We start from the raw sequence: 17,728 nt of genomic DNA on the forward strand, positions 1-17,728 counted from the left end.
ATTTTTTCCACTTCCCTCAACCAGTGTAGTGAGGGAAAGGACCATCCAATGAGGAGGGAAATGGATTATGCTTTCATGTTCCAAGATCAACTGATCTAAAATAAAATCATGAAATAATGCAAATAATTAGTGTGCAGTTTTTAATCCCCTATTTCAAATTAACTTCCAAAAATCCTAATCAAGAATTTTCAGAAGTGATAGCTACTTGTAACTTTAAGGAGGTTTAAATAATGAAAGAAATTTAAAAGTGAAGAGATTTTTAAATTATTTAACCTGTATATTATTCCTTTTAAAGGAATTATTCCAAGCTGTTTGCCTAGTGCTGATGACCTTACAAGAATGATTCTATTTTGTTTTGTTTTTTCCTTTCACTTTCCCCAACCAGTAAAGACGAAGGAAAGGGCTAACTACTCAAAAAATAAAATGAATCTAGATAGTTTCCTATATACAGTAGTTACACCAGTTTTAGGTGAAATTTATAAATTTCAGATAACTCAAGAGAATAATTTATCCCAGTACTATATTCTCAGAAAGAATCCATTAACTTATCAGTATTTACTGAAAAGATTCAGATGACAGCTTTCAGGAGGGCTTAATTTTCTGTTAAGAGGAGAAACAATTCTAAAATTCAAAACATAGGCAATAACCAAAAAATTTTTGGATAAAACTTCACAAGACTTATATCACATGTCCATTAGGGCTGACAATTTTTAAACATAGTTCATACAATTTTTACTAATTGCACAATTTAAGATAACTTGATTTAGAAAATAATGTAACACCTTATATATAGTTTATCTAATTCATGTGACCTCTTTGAGTAACTTACCAGAGATCTTTGTTTTAGCCCAGTTTTTGAAAATCAAATCAAATATAGATGTAAATTTCCAATAGTAATACTTCAATATTAAAGACTAATGCACACATATTTCTAAAATCTTATGCCCAGAATAAACAAGTTCACAATTTTAGCATAAACCAGTTAATAGTGATTGTCTCATCAGATTTCCAATTTAAACACACACAAATGTAAAATTGCTATCTTTTGGGAGAAACTTTTTGAATGCCATTTTTTTCCAAAGTATAGCCCTTCACTTTGAAACTTATCAACATCAAATTCGTTCTCTTGGAGCCCCAAAATTTTTTAATGGCAGTACATTGTTTGAGACCCAAGTTTCTGTCTAGGATGGGGAAGACTGCTGGTATCTCCTGTCTAAGGAGAACTGAAAAGACCACAACCTTCTACACACTCAGAGTCTTGTGAGGAAGATTTTAGACTCTGGGGATCAGGGACACAAGGGGTTCCAATCTAGAGAGAAACTGAAGCTTAATCAAGATGATGTGAGCCATAAACAGATTTATAGGGGAAATATAACATGAGAGATTTGACTTAACTTGGATTTCTTAAAAACATAGTAAGGTGGGGCTACCCATGACCTCCACAGAGGGTGGGACTATGAGGTTAAACTATGATATCCCCATCAGTGTCTTTCCTTACTCCCCTAAAGCAGTAATTATATCACTACTTCAGTCTCTCTCTTCCAACCTCACCTGGTGACCCAAGATTTCATCACTTGAGGTATAGCAGCAGAGATTAGTCAAAGCCCAAGGCCTGTAGGATGATGGGGAGGAGAGATCCCAGATGGGATATGAATGAACAGGTTTTAGGTGAAGTCATTGAAGAAGGTGTCCTTCCATGATTCTGGTACCAGGTGGTGGTGGTATCTGGGCAGGTAAGGTTTTTATAGTGGAAAGGAGAATATTGGATAATATCTATTAGAAGTGATCCTATGGTAGTCCTCATTCTTTGAATCTAGATAAACTGATACATATAGTCTTCCTTGGTTTGCACCTTTAATTTCTTTAGTTTGGGGAATACCAAGTGAGGAAACTTCCTCTAACAAAGAATAAGAGCAACTGTTTTTGCAAATTAAGAATTGTAAGTACTGAGAGTTAAAACCACTTAACATTTACAAAATTTAGTAAAAATCTAGGGTGGGATCCCAACACAAATTTTCCTGACTGGACACTAGCATGCTATTATCTGTATCTTGAATTTTCAGAAAATTCAATGATTAAAATCATTTTACATTAAACATATGTAAGAAGTTGGTCTGTTTATGAAACATATGTCTGAAATTATAGCCCAGGGCTCATCTTATATATTCTTTTCAGGGATTCAAGTGTTTCTGAGAATTTACCTCCAATAATGCAGAGTTTAGAAGTTCTCCATTTGGGCTACAATGGAATTTGTAATTTAATCCAGTTGCAGCTTAACAGATTAAGAAACTTAAAATTCCTCTTTCTCCAGGGTAAGTAACAACATTGATAATGTGAAATATTTTATTAGCAAATTAGTATGATTTGGAATTCTTAATTGATATTCCTAAAATGAAAAATGATAATGTCTTAATCCTGGTTCCTCATGATTTGATCACTTTTTCTGGTTCCCTATAATTAATTCTGAAAAATTTTTGTTCCCATAGTTTGAAGAATATAAGTAGTTAGTATGACAGCAACTATTAAAAACCATGTTCTTGAATTTTTATGGATCAGTGTTATGTCTGGGTCTATGGACAACTGTTTTGTCTGTGATGATGACAGTTCTATTAACAGTTTTTTTAGATGAATTCTCAAGAATATTTTGAGGTCTCTTTTTATAGACAAAGGTTTGTCATCTGCCGGTCCATGAAAGCAAGCTTCTGGTAGTCATGACTTCCTGAATATGCAGTAGATGCCAAATTTTTACTAACTTCAGTAATGTAATATAGAGTTTCTACTATTTCCTTTCATATTTATATTTGTCACTTAAGTTCAATCTCCTCAAGGATAATCATTACATAATTTCAGTAGCCATAATATATCACAACCCTTTCTCTTTTCACCATAAAATCTGAATGATTTAGTTATTTGAAGGGCACTTATCATTCTGTTGTTGGCTGAGTTTATGTATATGTTGCTCATGAAAGATTCTTTAATTCCATTCTTGGATATCAGTGGTTTTCATAGACTCCATTTAGAGATAAACCATTTTTTGTTACATTTGTCAAATCCCATAATGAATACCTAGTACCATCAGTGATGGTTCAATGATGTTTGATTGTTCAATTCCAATAATATTTTTGTAGATTCTTGATGTGTTTAATATGTGCCCTAAAAATATCTGTCAATATTCTTTCTTCCTTTTAGTAATAATTAATTATTAATATTAATTTTCCAGCACTGTCTTGGGATGATAGCTCTTACATTTTATAAGTAAGTTTTTGTTAGGATATTTTCCTAATCTGTTACATTCAATTTTAGAGTTCTTAAAGCGAACAATAAGACTAATGTTATAAAGATATTAATTGTTTTGATATGTGCTCTTCCCATGTAGCTTTGATTTCAAGATGACTTTTAACATATGTCTCAATATATTCAACCAGAGGTATCATAACTCTAACTTTTGTGTTTGACATTGAGACTAAGGTATTAATAAGTGTTGTAATGGTCTGGTGATTCAATTTGACATCAAGATTCAAACTCATAGCTTTGTCTGTTTCCTTTTCTCTGTGTTTCCTGGTATATATTGAGTTTTATACTTATCCAGTCTAAGTGACATTTTTATTTAATAGAAAAAGATTCCAAAAGACAAAAGAAGCTATTTAGTGAGTCATGTTGTGTTGTTTGGGGGTTTTATATGCCATCCATGCACATCAAGTAACTAATAAGATGTTCTGGCTTTGAAGCAGCTCCAGAAGATGAGAACTCCATCCTTTTTTCCCAAACATATTTGGGGATCACTGCTTGAGGGGGAAAAATGATGTAATATGAAACCCTAAAATTTTTGGATTTGGAATCTGCCTCAGGAAACTCCTATTCCCAGTCTGTCTGATTCTGAATAGACTAGTTCTCAGTTCATTGCTGACTGATGATCTGGTCAATGATAATCAAATTTTGGAGACTACCTTCAATTCATCTGGAGATTACTCCCTACCCCTACTCTTGAGTGATAGGATTAACCTATCTATGGTAGAAGCTGGATAAAATGACTCTCATTGTTTTTATTTCTTTACTGAATTCCCTTACAATTCAATCTGCTTTGTAATAGCATAGCATTACTTTCAATAAAACTTTGCCCCTTGACTAAAAGATGGGTTCAAGTCTGCAAATTCTTTTTTTTTAGAAATGTGTTACTTTTCTTACTATTATTATTATTATTATAGCTTTTTATTGACAAAACATATGCATGGGTAATTTTTCAACACTGACCCTTGCAAGCACTTCTGTTCCAACTTTTCCCCTCCTTACCTCCACCCCTTCCCTAGATGGCAGGCAGTCCCATACATGTTAAATATGTTAAAGTATATGTTAAATACAATATATGTATACATATTTAAACAAGTATCTTGTTGCACAAGAAAAATCAGATTTAGAAAGAAGGTAAAAATAACCTGGGAAGAAAAACAAAAATGCAAGCAAACAACAACAGAAAGAGTACAAATGCTATGTTGTCATCCACACTGATCCCAGAGATCTTTCACTGGGTGTAGCTAGTTCTGTTCATCACTGATCAATTGGAACTGATTTGGATCCTCTCATTGCCGAAGATAGCCACTTCCATCAGAATTGATACTCATATAGTATTGTTGTTGAAGAATATAATGATCTCCTGGTTCTGCTCATTTCACATAGCATCAGTTCATATAAGTCTCTCCAAGCCTCTCTCTATTCATCCTGCTGGTCATTTCTTAAAGAACAATAATATTCTATAACACTCATATACCACAATTTACTCAGCCATTCTTCAATTGATGGGCATCCATTCAATTTCCAGTTTCTAGCCACTACAAAAAGGGCTGCCACAAAAATTTTTTGCAAATTCTTTTGAGACACTTCATAACACCAGTCTGGGGAACTTTTGAGGTCCCCTCTTCCTAATCTCAACAGCTTGATTTCTCTTTTTAACTTTTGGAAACCATATTTAGTTCTCTTTTAAAAAGGTGATAATATATTTAAGACTAGACAGAAACATAATAGGTTAAATATATCTCCCTAAGAGAGGCCATATTTTATAGCAGTTGTTCCTAAGACTGTGTTGATGGCATACTTTAAATAGGGGACAGTTTTCTATGTTGACATCGAATATTGTACAGCATTTTTTCTGTTTTACATATCTGTAGTATGTGAATAAACTAAGTATGGAACTGAATCAGAGGCTCTGGAATAATCAGTAAATGTAAATGGTGTAAATTTTAAAGCACTTTTAGGTAGTTTGCTTAATAGTTACCAAATGAGAATTATTTACACCCTTGGTATTTCTTGGAACATTCTTTGCTCCTCAGCTAATATTTTTTTCTTGTAAATTTTACATATAGCTTTTAGTGATTCAAACTGTAAACAGCTTGTATAAAGTACACAAACACCTAATTGACCAATGTTTTGAAGATTCTCAGGTTTTCTCATCTGCAATGGCTTTTGTTAAAAAAAAAAAAAAAGAAAAGATATCAGGCCTTCTTTCATCTGAGGGAAAATGATAAAGTAATCTGTTAATAATTCATAGACCATCTGATACATATGTACCAATAATCATGGATTTTATCTGATCATATCATTTTCTGTCTATTATGAAAAGCTAATGTTTCAGACTCCTCAATTAAAGCATTAACTCCCCTTGTATTTATTTTATTAGCAAAAACTTTGTTTCTCACTTAATTCAACTTGTATTTTCATTGTGTTGGACTTCTTTCTATATATTCATTCTTCAGGGGATAGCATTGATTTCTTTGCTTCTCAAATTTCTATAGTAAAGTTTTAGATTGATGTTGAATTATTTTGTTCTTCCCCCAGTTTTAATTCCACGAGTCATTGCCCTAACCTTTTGACTTTTGATTCGAATTATTGATTAAAAGAATCAAGAATTTCTAATTTCTTTTTGAATTCCACTTCATATGTTTTGTTTTTATTGCTGTTGCAATTAATTGGGTAATATGGTCAGATTTTCCACTGCACATGCCAACTCAACATTGCTGTAATCTTTCAATGCCTTTCTATATCTCTTCAATAGCTCTCTCAAGGATTTCTTCATTGATGATGCCTATTTTTAGAGGGTATTCTTAGATTGCTCTCTCCTTCTTTTTATAGCTCATCTCATGTTGAGAACAGTTAAATATGTTGTTATGTATAAGTCTTGAAATGTTCTTACATTTTCTGACAAAAACTGTCCGGAATGTGTTTATTGGTAACATTGGTAATCCCATTGGTAACAAATGCCAACTTTTATACATCTCTGTTTTTATAAAATCAGTCTGCCAGTTAGCCAACAAGTTCAATTTTTTTCATTCCCATCTCAAAATCATTTGATATATCCTTGCTGGGTTTGTTGTCTCTTTCATGATTAGATACAATTTCTCAAGTTTTCAGGAACTTTGGGTACTTTAAGTTATCTCTCTTCCTATTTCTTCTCAATTTTATCAGTTATTTTCTTTAATTTAGGGAATTTTTTTTTTATTCTGATTTGTCAGCAATGCAGCCTTATGTGATGTGCAGCAGAGGGTGGTTGTTCAGTCATTCAATAGTATCCGACTCTTCATGACATGAACCATAGCACATGAATACTACTAATGAATTTTCTTGGCAAATATACTGGGATGATTTGCCATTTTTGTCTCTGATGGATTAAGGCTGATGAGTTAAGTGACTTGCCCACAGTAAATGTCTGAGGTCATATTTGAACTTGAGTCTTCCTAACTTCAGGTATATTTCTATCCACTGAACCACCAGCTGCCTCTAAAGTAGTAAATTTCAGAGGTAGAATGCCTCTCTAGAATCAGTTTTGCTCTTTCCACCACACCAAGATATCTGAGCAGAGAGTACTGTTGACAAAAAGTTATATGAAGCCTTTGCTTGTAACTGAAGAAATGTTTGCATTTTTGTTACTATATAATACTGTTTCAAAATGAAAGTAAGTATTCATGTCTTCAGTTCATTCCATGTGCAGTCCAGACTGCTTGCTTACATGGTCAACATCATCTGTACCACAGCATTTCTAGTGGGAGGAGGGAACAAAGGGGGGGAAAGGAAGAAAAAAATAAGGAGAGGTGGAAGTGGATATATATGATTTGTTCCTAAATATTCTGCCTTCTTATAGTACCAAAACATGAAATCCAAGTATGTTGCTTTCTTGCTAGTGACTTCATTCCCTGAGGGATGATCTCTAGCTCTCAAGCATACCTACTTACTGAGGGCATGTTCAAACAATGCCTGATTTTGATAATCCATTAGATTGGCATGATTTCACAAATCATTGCCCTTGGATGGATGTAGACCAGAAAGTGCCAAAATGTGTTTTTAGACAAGAATAGCATGATCCAATTTGCCCAAGGGATGAATTGACTTCTTTTAAATTCCCCCAAATGCTGTTGCCTCTAATTTTCCAAGGGAGATTTAGAAAGACTACTACAGTACTTTAGTTTTGGAGGGGTTGGGGTTGTTTTTGGCTTTGGGGGTTTTGGGGGGCAAGGCAGTTAATTAAGTGACTTGCCCAAGGTCACACAGCTAGAACATGTTAAGTGTCTATAGCCAGATTTGAACTCAGGAACTCCTGATTCCAATGCTCTATCCACTATACCATCTAATTACTCTTAGTGCTTTAGTTTTCTGTGAAAAATTATGGATAAAGAGGTAAGCTTAAAGATAAGAAGACCTAACCTGAACACTAAATAGCTGTGTGACCCTGAGCAAGTCACTTAAGCTTTGTCCATCTCAGTTCCCTTATCTGTAAACTGAGGAAAATAGTAGTACTTCCAAAGTTTCTTGTAAGGATCAAATTAGATACTTATAAATGTCTGATGCAATATCTGTTATTCTATCCATTGTATTACACTATTATTTTAATCTCCAATTTTGTAATCTTAGCATTATCCTTGAATTCTTATGCTTTTTCACTCCTACATATCCAACCAGTGGCCAAATGTTGCCATTTCTCCCTCCATAAGATCTCTTGTATATTTTTGTATTCTTCTCCATTCATAACAGGTGCCATATTAGTTCTCCTAGATTATTGCAACTATCAACTAATTAAGATCTGCCTACTTTAATTCTCTTTGCACATCAATTCATTCTCTACCAAAGAAAATTTTCATAATATAGATTTTATTATGTGACTCTCCTTCTCTAAATTCAAGTGCCTTCTTATTGTCTCTCAAATAAGCCTTCTGCTTTTAAACATCTTTACAAACCCATCTTTCCCAACCCATCTTTCCAGCCTAAATGGACATTACACTCCTTTCTATTTTGTAATCTAACCAAAGTGTCCTCTTTGTTCTTCACAAGCAGCCTTCCCTCTCTCATCACTGTTCCTTTGCACTGGCCATCCCTTGTGCCCGGGATGTACTCCCTCCTTACTAAAGCCACAGAGTACATTTCTTTTTTCAAATTCAGGTATTCCCTCTATTTCCAATTCTTTACCACCACAAAAAGAGCTGCTCTAAATATTTTCATACATATAGGTCCTTTTCATTTTTTTTAATCTCTTTGAAATATAGACCTAGAAGTGGTATTATTAGGTCAAAGGTTATAGACAGGTTTATAGCCATTTGGGCATAGTTCCAAATTGTTCTCAAGAACAATTGGATCAGTGCACCATTCTGCCAGTCATCCCCTCTAGCACTTCTCATTTCTGATAGGTGTGAGGTGGTACCTCAGAGTGTTTTCATTTGCCTCTCTCCAATGGATAGTGATTTCAAGCATTTTTTAATATGACTATAGATAGCTTTGGTTTCTCCTTCTGTAAATTTTATATTCTTTGACATTTATCACTTAGGGAATGACTCTTATTTTTATAAATTTGACTCTATTCTATACTTATTATATACTTGAGAAATGAGGTTGACCATCAGGGAGAATTGTTATAAAAACTTTTGATGTCATTTCATCATCTATAGTACCTTAGCAAAATGTAGTTTCCCTAAAAAAAAAAAAAAAATTGAAGGAATTAGAGTAGGTAATGAAGAAACAAAACTACCATTCTTTGCAGATGATATGATAGTACATTTAGAGAATCAACTAAAAATTACTAGACCCAATTAACAACTTTAGCAAAATTGCGAAATATAAATTAAAAGCACATAAATCATTGGTATTTCTATATGTTACCAAAAAAAAAAAAACTGGCAGCAAAATATAAAAAGAAAAATTCCATTGAAAATAGATATAGATAATATAAAATATTTAGGAGTCTACCTGCCAAGACAAAGCCAGGAACTATATGAACACAATTGCAAAACACTTTTTACCCAAATAAAGTTATTGGAAAACTGGAAGAGTATCAAGTACTGGTGGGTAAGCCAAGTGAATATAATAAAAATTACAATTCCACCTAAATTAATCTACTTACTCAGTACCATGCCAATCAAATTGCCAAGAAATTACTTTATAGAGCTAGAAAAAATAATAACAAAATTCATCTAAAAGAACAAAAGGTCAAGAATTTCAAAGAAATTAATTGGGGGGGGGGGAAGGGGGAATGCAATTGTAGATGGCCTAGTTGCACCAGAGCACATTACAAAGCTGCAATCATCAAAACTATTTCATACTGGCTAAGAAATAGAATAGTGGATTAGAGGAATAGGCTAAGTTCACAAGACACAATAGTCAATGACTACAGTAATCTAGTGTTTGATAAACCCAAAGACTTCAGCTTCTGGGATATGAACTCACTATTTGACAACAATTTGTGGGAAAACTGGAAAATAGTATGGCAAAAACTAGGCATTGACCAATACCTAACACTCTATACCAAGATAAGGTCAAAATGGGTTTATGATTTAAACATAAAAGGTGATAGTAAAAGAAAATTAGGAAAACAAGGAATAGTCTATCTCTCAGTTCTATGGAGAAGGAAGGAATTTATGGCTAAAGAAGAACAAGAGGATATTATGAAATGCAAAATGGATAATTTTAATAATATTAAGGTAAAAATGGTTTGTACAAACAAAACCAATGTAGCCAAAATTAGAAGGGAAGCAGAAAACTGTGAAAAAATTTTTACAGCCATTGTTTCTGATAAAGTTCTCATTTCTAAAATATAAAGAGAATTGACTCAAATTTATAAGAATACAAACCATTGATAAATGGTCAAGATAATTTTTAGATGAAGAAATTAAAGCCATATGAAAAAAAATGTTCTAAATCACTATTGAATAGAGACATACAAATTAAGACAGCATTTCACACCTCTCAGATTGGCTAAGATGACAGGAAAACACAATGATAAATGTTAGAGAGGAAGTGGGAAAATGGAACACTAATGCATTGTTGGTGGAGTTGGAATCTAATTCAATCATTCTGGGGAACAATTTGGAGCTATGGCCCAAAAGTCTACCAAACTGGGCATACTTTATCATCCAGCAGTTTCTCTAGTGATTCTGTATCCCAAAGATAACATAAAAAAGCGAAAATGATCCATAAGTGAAAAATGTATCAGCCTTTTTGTAGTGGCAAGAAACTGCAAACTGAGTGAATGCCTATTAGTTGGGGAATAGCTAAATAAGTTATAGTACATAAATATAATGGAATATATATGTTTGTATGTGTGTATGTGTGTGTGTGTAAGAAATATATTTTTAAAATCAGCAGCATGATTTCAGAAATGTCTGGAGAGACTTACATGAACTGATACTAAACGAAGTGAAGAGAACCAAGAAAACATTGTACGCAGCAACAGTAAGATTATGCAATGATCAATTGTGAAGGAATTGACTCTTTTTAGCAATAAGGTGATTCAGAGCAATTCCAATAGACTTGAGATAAACAGAGCCATCCACATCCAGAGAGAGAACTATGGAGACTGAATATGGATCAAAGCAAAGGATTTTCCCCTTTGTTGTTGTTGTTTGTTTGCTTGTTTTTTTTTTCTTTCCCTTCTTGTGTTTTTTTTTTCTCTTTTGATCAGATATGTGTGTGTGTGTGTGTGTGTCTATGTGTCTATGTATTTATATATATGCACAGCATGACAAATATGGAAATCTGTTTAGATGAATTGCAAATGTTTAATATATCAGATTGCTTGCTGTCTTGGAGGAGAAAAAATTATACAAGTTTTTGCAAAGGTGAATATTGAAAACTATCTTTGTATGTATTTAGGAAAATAAAATATTATTAAAATAAAAAATTAAATCATACAGTATTGCTTTAAAAATGTAGTTTTCCTGCTTATCCCTTTTAATTATCTCTGTTTTTAAAATTTTTGTTTTGTCTGAGATCATGATTGCTAACTCTTCTTTTTTTTTTAAGTTTAGCTGAAACATATTAGATTTTCTATTCCAGCCCTTTATTTTAACTCTGTATGTATCTTTCTGTTTCAAGTGTATCTCTGGTAAATAATATGTTGTTGGATTCTGTTCTCTCTTTCCATTTTATGGATGAGCTCATCCTATTCTCATTTACAGTTATGATAACTGTGTTTTTTCCTCCATCACATTTTCTTCTGAAAATGAATCCAACAATACGGTCATTACTGAACCATAAGTTAAGAACTCTTCATTATGAATATAATAAGTCCAGATGACAAAAAGTGCCATGAAATAATTGTCCTTGTTATTTTTTTAAACAATGAGATGAAATCTTCTGGGTACTTTTTTTCAATTGAATGTCATCTCCAGGGCAGATACTGTTTTAAATTTTGTCTTTATCTTCAATGTTTTGAATAAAGTAGGCACTTAATACTTTTTAAATTGGATTGTATTGTAGTTATAATGAGAATGTTTGTTTTGTTATGGTTTATTGCATAAAAATATCATTGAATAGACTATATCATTCGTTGTTAGTAAATTATCTTCCATTCTATCACTTTGTAATTGATACACACTCTGTATGACTGTTGGCAAATAAAATTTAAAACTAAAAATTTTTATTATGATAATGATTGCTAGCAAATATTTTAGATCATTTTATTTCTCTTTTTGTGGACAGACTTATTTTATGATGTATATTTGCTTTCTCCATTAGCTTAGGCTCTAATTTTAATTTTTCAAAAATATACCTGTGCAGGAAAATATCTAAACAAAGTTGAGACTAATTTGAGAAAGTCCACAAATACTTTATTCCTATTTGTTCGTATTGCAGGCAATGAAATCAGTCAAGTTGAAGGACTTGACAATTTGTCATCCCTTCAAGAATTGGTATTGGACCATAACCGTATCAGAACAATTACTGACAGTGCTTTTGTTAAGCCTAGTTCTCTTGTGGCACTTCATTTGGAAGAAAACAGACTACGAGAACTGACTCATTTAAAACCTTTGATAAAACTAGAAAAACTATTCCTAGGATATAACAAAATTCAGGTAACCAAATATTTTCTTTTACATCTTACTCATGACATAAGCTTCTCATCCTAGAAGAACTCTCCTGTGCTAGAAACTCCTACAGGAACTTTGTAATGAGAATTTTGCCCATGTCTCATTTTTTTAATGTATAAAATGTATGTACTTTATTCCATATATAATGCTTAAGTACTATGATGAATCTGTGATCTCATCTATTTGGGTATATACTCTATTCAGGGACACAGGCTGAAATCCATCCATACTTTCCTTTGGTGCCCTCCTTTAAACTTTCCCTCTGGATGCCCACACAACCCAACATTGAATAGATACCTGTGAAGCATGTGGACTCAACTGTTTTTTTTTTTTTTGGGGGGGGGGGTTGTTGGGTTTTTTTGTTTTTGTTTTTTTTTTTTGGTTTCTGGCAATGAAATCAATCAAGTTGAACAATACAATTAAAAAATGTAGGGGAAGATAAACTTTTCTTCATTCCAAAAATTATCCCAGGTATCCCAGATACTTCCTTTCTCTTTCATTTACTGTTTCTCTCCATGCCCTGACTAACCTATACAGAAATGCTTGACTTGGCAAACTACTGGAACATCTATAGTCTAGAGAGCTTTATTCTTAGATAACAAAAAGAAGCATGCAGGAAATAGTTTTCTTCTCCTAAACTGACCAGTGAACAAGAAGTAAAATAACACATTTGTGCTGTGAAAAGAATTCTTAACTGGGAGCCAGAAAACCTAGGTTTTAGTCCTAGATCTGCTACCAACCAGCTGTGTAACCTTATACAAGTCACAAAACCTTTCTGTACCTTGATTTCCTTATCATCGTTTGTCCTTCATTCTGAAAGAGGACCATGAGGTCAGGAAGGTGAGACCATGAGTTACAGTGAATTGGATTGAAGTTAAGGAGAGTTGGGCAAGGTCACCTGCCTCACTTTCCCCTCCAGAGCCATCTGGGTTCATTGACCAGATATAGATCAGGATGACAAAGATGGCCCTGTGTGCAGTGGGAGACCTTGGCCTTTTTTGAGGCCATACTCATTCATTCTCAATCAATCAGGATCTGAGCAGTGACCAAATGGGGCTTGACCTAGGGCCTACTGTTAGCCAATCTATGAGAGTCAGAGTGGTTTGGGCTTAAGGAAAACCCACAAAATATCTCAAGAGAATTAAATGAGAAACTAAAAATAGGTGATTTCAAAATTGCCTTTTAGTTATATCCTTCACTGCTAAAACCAAGTTACGTAGCTCTATGACTAAAAATTCTAGTTTCGATTGTCATAATTCTTTCACATGTTGTGTCTATTTTAAGTTTTCTAAACTAAAGCAATAATTAGTTATTTTTCATTATCTTATATTTGAAAATGTTAGTAGGACAATAGTTACTATCATTTGTTGGCTTATTTGTTTTTTAATAGGATATGACAGAATTGGAAAAGCTTGAGATTGTTCCTTCCATCAAAGAGCTTACAGTATATGGCAATCCAGTGAGTATGTTCTCTTTCCTTTTTGACACTGCTAATTAAATTCAGCTCAAAGCATATTTAAAAACTACAGTTAATTTCAGGAACAGCAGCAAGGATCTCTTTGACTTTTCCAAAATATGCCAGAAAGAACTTTAATAGAACTTTTCATTCCATAATGAGATATAATTTTTAAATGCAAATAGCCCTTGATTTAAATTCATAAGAAGATATAACCTAATAGAAAAATTATTGATGGGAAAGGAGATGAATGGCAGGAGAAATAGTACTGAAACAAATGTAAAATGGAATTTTCTGGGATGAGAGGGGCATTTCTCCACTAGAGGGCTCCTTATGGTTATCCCCACATGCAAGCAAAGTTCAGTCCTTTGAGAGCCTTCAAGGCTGGAAATGTCTATCTCAAGGACTGATATTTAGTTACCTATGCTCATGAAAAGAAACACAAAACAGAAGAAACTACTAGAAGCGTTAGCTTTATATGCAGCAGCACATGTGCTCTTTTGCCATGTTCCAGCAGCCACTAAGTTTGTTGGAGAAGAAAAGAAATCACATCTTCCCCCCAAGAAGTTCAAGGTAGAACTGTCAGAACCCTAGGCCAAACACACAGGTGATGGGAGAAAACAATACTAGATGGCTCCTCGGAGCTTAGTGACCAGTTCTCTGAGAGAGAGAATCCCCCTCCCCTGCTGCCACTACAGAGAGCAAGGGATTGTTATGCCATCCTAATCCCCTTCCCCATAAAACATGTGTTCCAGAAATAGCTAGGGAGAGCTCAGCTCAGGGCTAATCCACATGCTTCATCAGATGTGTTCTGTCCTGTTACATGAGCAAATGAGAAAAGGAGACTCTAGAGCTTAGGAAGAATATCAACAGGTTGATTTTTTTTTTTTTTGCCAATAGTCAAAATTATTGTTAAGAATAATCTAGATTTTCATTTCAGTTCATTAGGCAATTTATTCCCTTTCTAAGTTGTTAAAGGATGACTAGGTATCTTAGTGGGTGGAATACTGGACTTGATGTCCTAAAGAGCTGAGTTTGAATCCTGCTCCAGACACTTTACTGACTCAATGTCCCCCTTTGTAAAATGGGACCCTTTGTAAAATGGTGCACTCTATCCACTGTACCATCTAGCTGCTATTATTATTGAGAAATATCATGGAATAATCAATATCAGAAGTCGAGTGTATCTGAATTAAAGTCCTACCTCAGTCATTTGCTAACTTTGCACAGCTTGTTTAATCTTTTTGTGCCTCAGATTTCTCATTTATAAAAGGAGGAGGTTGAACTTGATGGAGCATGCTCTCACACACATACACACACACATATACACACACACACACACACACACACACACACACACACACGGTCCCGGTCCCTTCCAGGTCTAAGTCTATGATATAAAACATATAAAACACAGATCTACTTTGCGCTTCTCCATTTACTTTGACAAATTATTTGGAGCTAGAGTCTTCTGCCTGTTATCTTTCCTCCCAGAAAGTGATCCAATTGAAAAATAAATCTGATCGTTCATATGGGGGATATATTTTTTGTTGAAATGATTTTAGAACATAAAATACTTAGATCTAAATGTTTTAAGATATTATTCTTAACATTAATATTTTATAACCAAACTGGAACAGTTCTGTATCAGTCAATGTTTTTTAAGGAGATAAAATTTTCTCAGCAACATGATTTCATTTAAGAATTTTGTCCTTGCCTCTAGTAGATTTCTACAGGGGTCTCATTACTATATATATTACTACCATGGACAGATTGATATTTATAGTACTATTTGAAGTTTTGCTGTAAGAGTACCTTCTATATTTATCTATTTATCATATATACACACATATGTACCTCTATATTAGATTTAAATTTCTAATCTCCACAACACCTGTAATTGTCAATGATTTAGAAGAAGCTGTATATTTCACTATTTATTAGGCTTGGATAGGTGAGACCTTCCCTACTGATTTTTTGCCACCAAACAAATGATAGTAAGTATTGTGACTTTATATCTTTTATATATTTATATCATTTCAGTAGTGATGTTCTTTCTAAATATAGAAAAGTGAGAGAAAACAAGAATTTAGATCTTTTATTGGAAAAAGGCTCATTAAAAATAACAGCATAAATATTCATTATTCAGCAATTACTAACATTTGCATATGCATATTGAGTAATTTATTACATTTAAATCAGTATAATAAACTTTCAATTGTTATTCATCAGTTTTAATCTTTTACCTTTCAAGGCTAATCAGAACATATATGATTCTTTTTTAAAATTTTATTTTAGTTTTCAGTTGAGAAGCATTTGTTTTTTCTTCTCTTCATTTTTCCCCCAATGAAAAATTAAAGCAAAATCCTTGTAACAAATATGTATAGTCAGACACATTGTCATTGTTCAAAAATCTGTGTCTCGTTTTGCATCTTGAATCCATCACTTCTAGATGACTGTCTTCTGAGATCATGGTCTTTTCATTATACTTTATCCTACAATGCTTCAGGATTTGAGGTAACATTGTGCTAAAAGGCTTATACAGGCAATCTGTTGGTTGCTTGCCTTTATCAAGAATAAATTTTATTTACCTTCTTCCATCTTTTAATTCACTCTGGAGTAGCTCTGGGAATTTGCTTCACGCTGAAGCTTCTACCTTGCTTTTTCTTCCTAAAGATAGGAAACAAAATCCAAAAAAGAAAGGGAAAGACTAATAGAAGGGAAAACAGAAGAATTAAGGGAAAGGTATAAAAAGAGGGGAGGGGCTCTAAAGGAGGAGGACTGTTTGAGAGAGGTGGTCATCAAAAGCAAAATACTGGGGAGGGGGATGGGAATAGGAAAGAGAAAAGCATAACCTAGGGTAAATAAGATGGCAGAAAATAAAGAATTAGTTATTTTAACTGAATGTGAATGGGATGAACTCCCTCATAAAAGGGAAGCAGATAGCAGGCTAAATTAAAAGCCAGAATCTTACAATATGTTGTTTACAAGAAACACATTTAAAGCATACTAATACATACAGAGTGAAGGTAAAGGACTGGAGCAGAATTATATTATGCTTCAGGGGAGGAAAAAAAGCAGGGGTAGCAATCCTGATCTCAGATCAAGTGAAAGCAAAGATAGATCTAATTTAAAAAATGAGGAAGGAAATTATATCTTAGTAAAGGGTACCATAGATAATGAAGCATTATCAATAGTATAGCATCCAAATTCCTAGAGAAGAAGTTAAGAGAGATGCAAAAAGAAATAGACAGCAAAAACTATACTAGTGAGTGATCTCATCCTTGCTGTCTCAGAACTAGATAAATCGAACTACAAAATAAATAAGAAAGGGGTTAAGGAGGTAAACAAAATGTTAGAAAAGTTAGGTATGATAAATCTTTGGAGAAAATTAAATGGAGACAAATGAGTTTACTTTTTTTCTCAGCGGTTCATAGAACTTATACAAAAATTGACCATGTGTTAGGGCATAAAAATGCCTTAACTGTGTCTCAGGAAAAAGTTATTGTTAAATGTCCTGTTTAAAATGACCAAATACACAAATGGCTACCCCATTACTGGTATCTAAGCTGCTAGTGCTATGGCAGATACCCACTTTTATGTTAAGATGGGGGAAGGTGAGAACCAGACTTTAATGAGAGCCTATGGATTTTAGAACATGAGAAAAGTTAGAATAACTCGAGGGAAGTGACCATGAGCGTCAAAGCTTTCTTGCCTATATTAAAATATATATTTTTAAAAACTGTTCAAAAATATCTTTCTTGACTGACAAATTTTTTCTCCTTCATCTTTAACACTATCTGTAATTCTACCCATTATGATGATTTTTGTTTTCAAAAATGCTTCTAGTTTTCTGTTTGTAAAATGTAAATAATTCAAGTATTTCAGGGCAGTTAGGTGGCAAAGTAGATGGCAAAGTAGATAAAACACCAGC

General features: G+C 33.4%; 1 protein-coding gene across 1 annotated transcript in view; it reads left to right on the forward strand.

Annotated features, from left to right (window-relative positions):
• The window catches only part of LRRC9 (leucine rich repeat containing 9), a 204,756-nt gene that overhangs the window by 161,849 nt on the left and 25,179 nt on the right, over positions 1-17,728 (forward strand). The window contains exons 26-28 of the mRNA XM_051977780.1: positions 2,176-2,312; positions 12,106-12,323; positions 13,729-13,797. Coding sequence (XP_051833740.1) covers positions 2,176-2,312; positions 12,106-12,323; positions 13,729-13,797 — 424 coding nt within the window. The remainder of the gene's footprint in view (positions 1-2,175; positions 2,313-12,105; positions 12,324-13,728; positions 13,798-17,728) is intronic.

Source organism: Antechinus flavipes, chromosome 2, assembly GCF_016432865.1.
Source record: "Antechinus flavipes isolate AdamAnt ecotype Samford, QLD, Australia chromosome 2, AdamAnt_v2, whole genome shotgun sequence".
NCBI classification, from domain to species: Eukaryota; Metazoa; Chordata; class Mammalia; order Dasyuromorphia; family Dasyuridae; genus Antechinus; species Antechinus flavipes.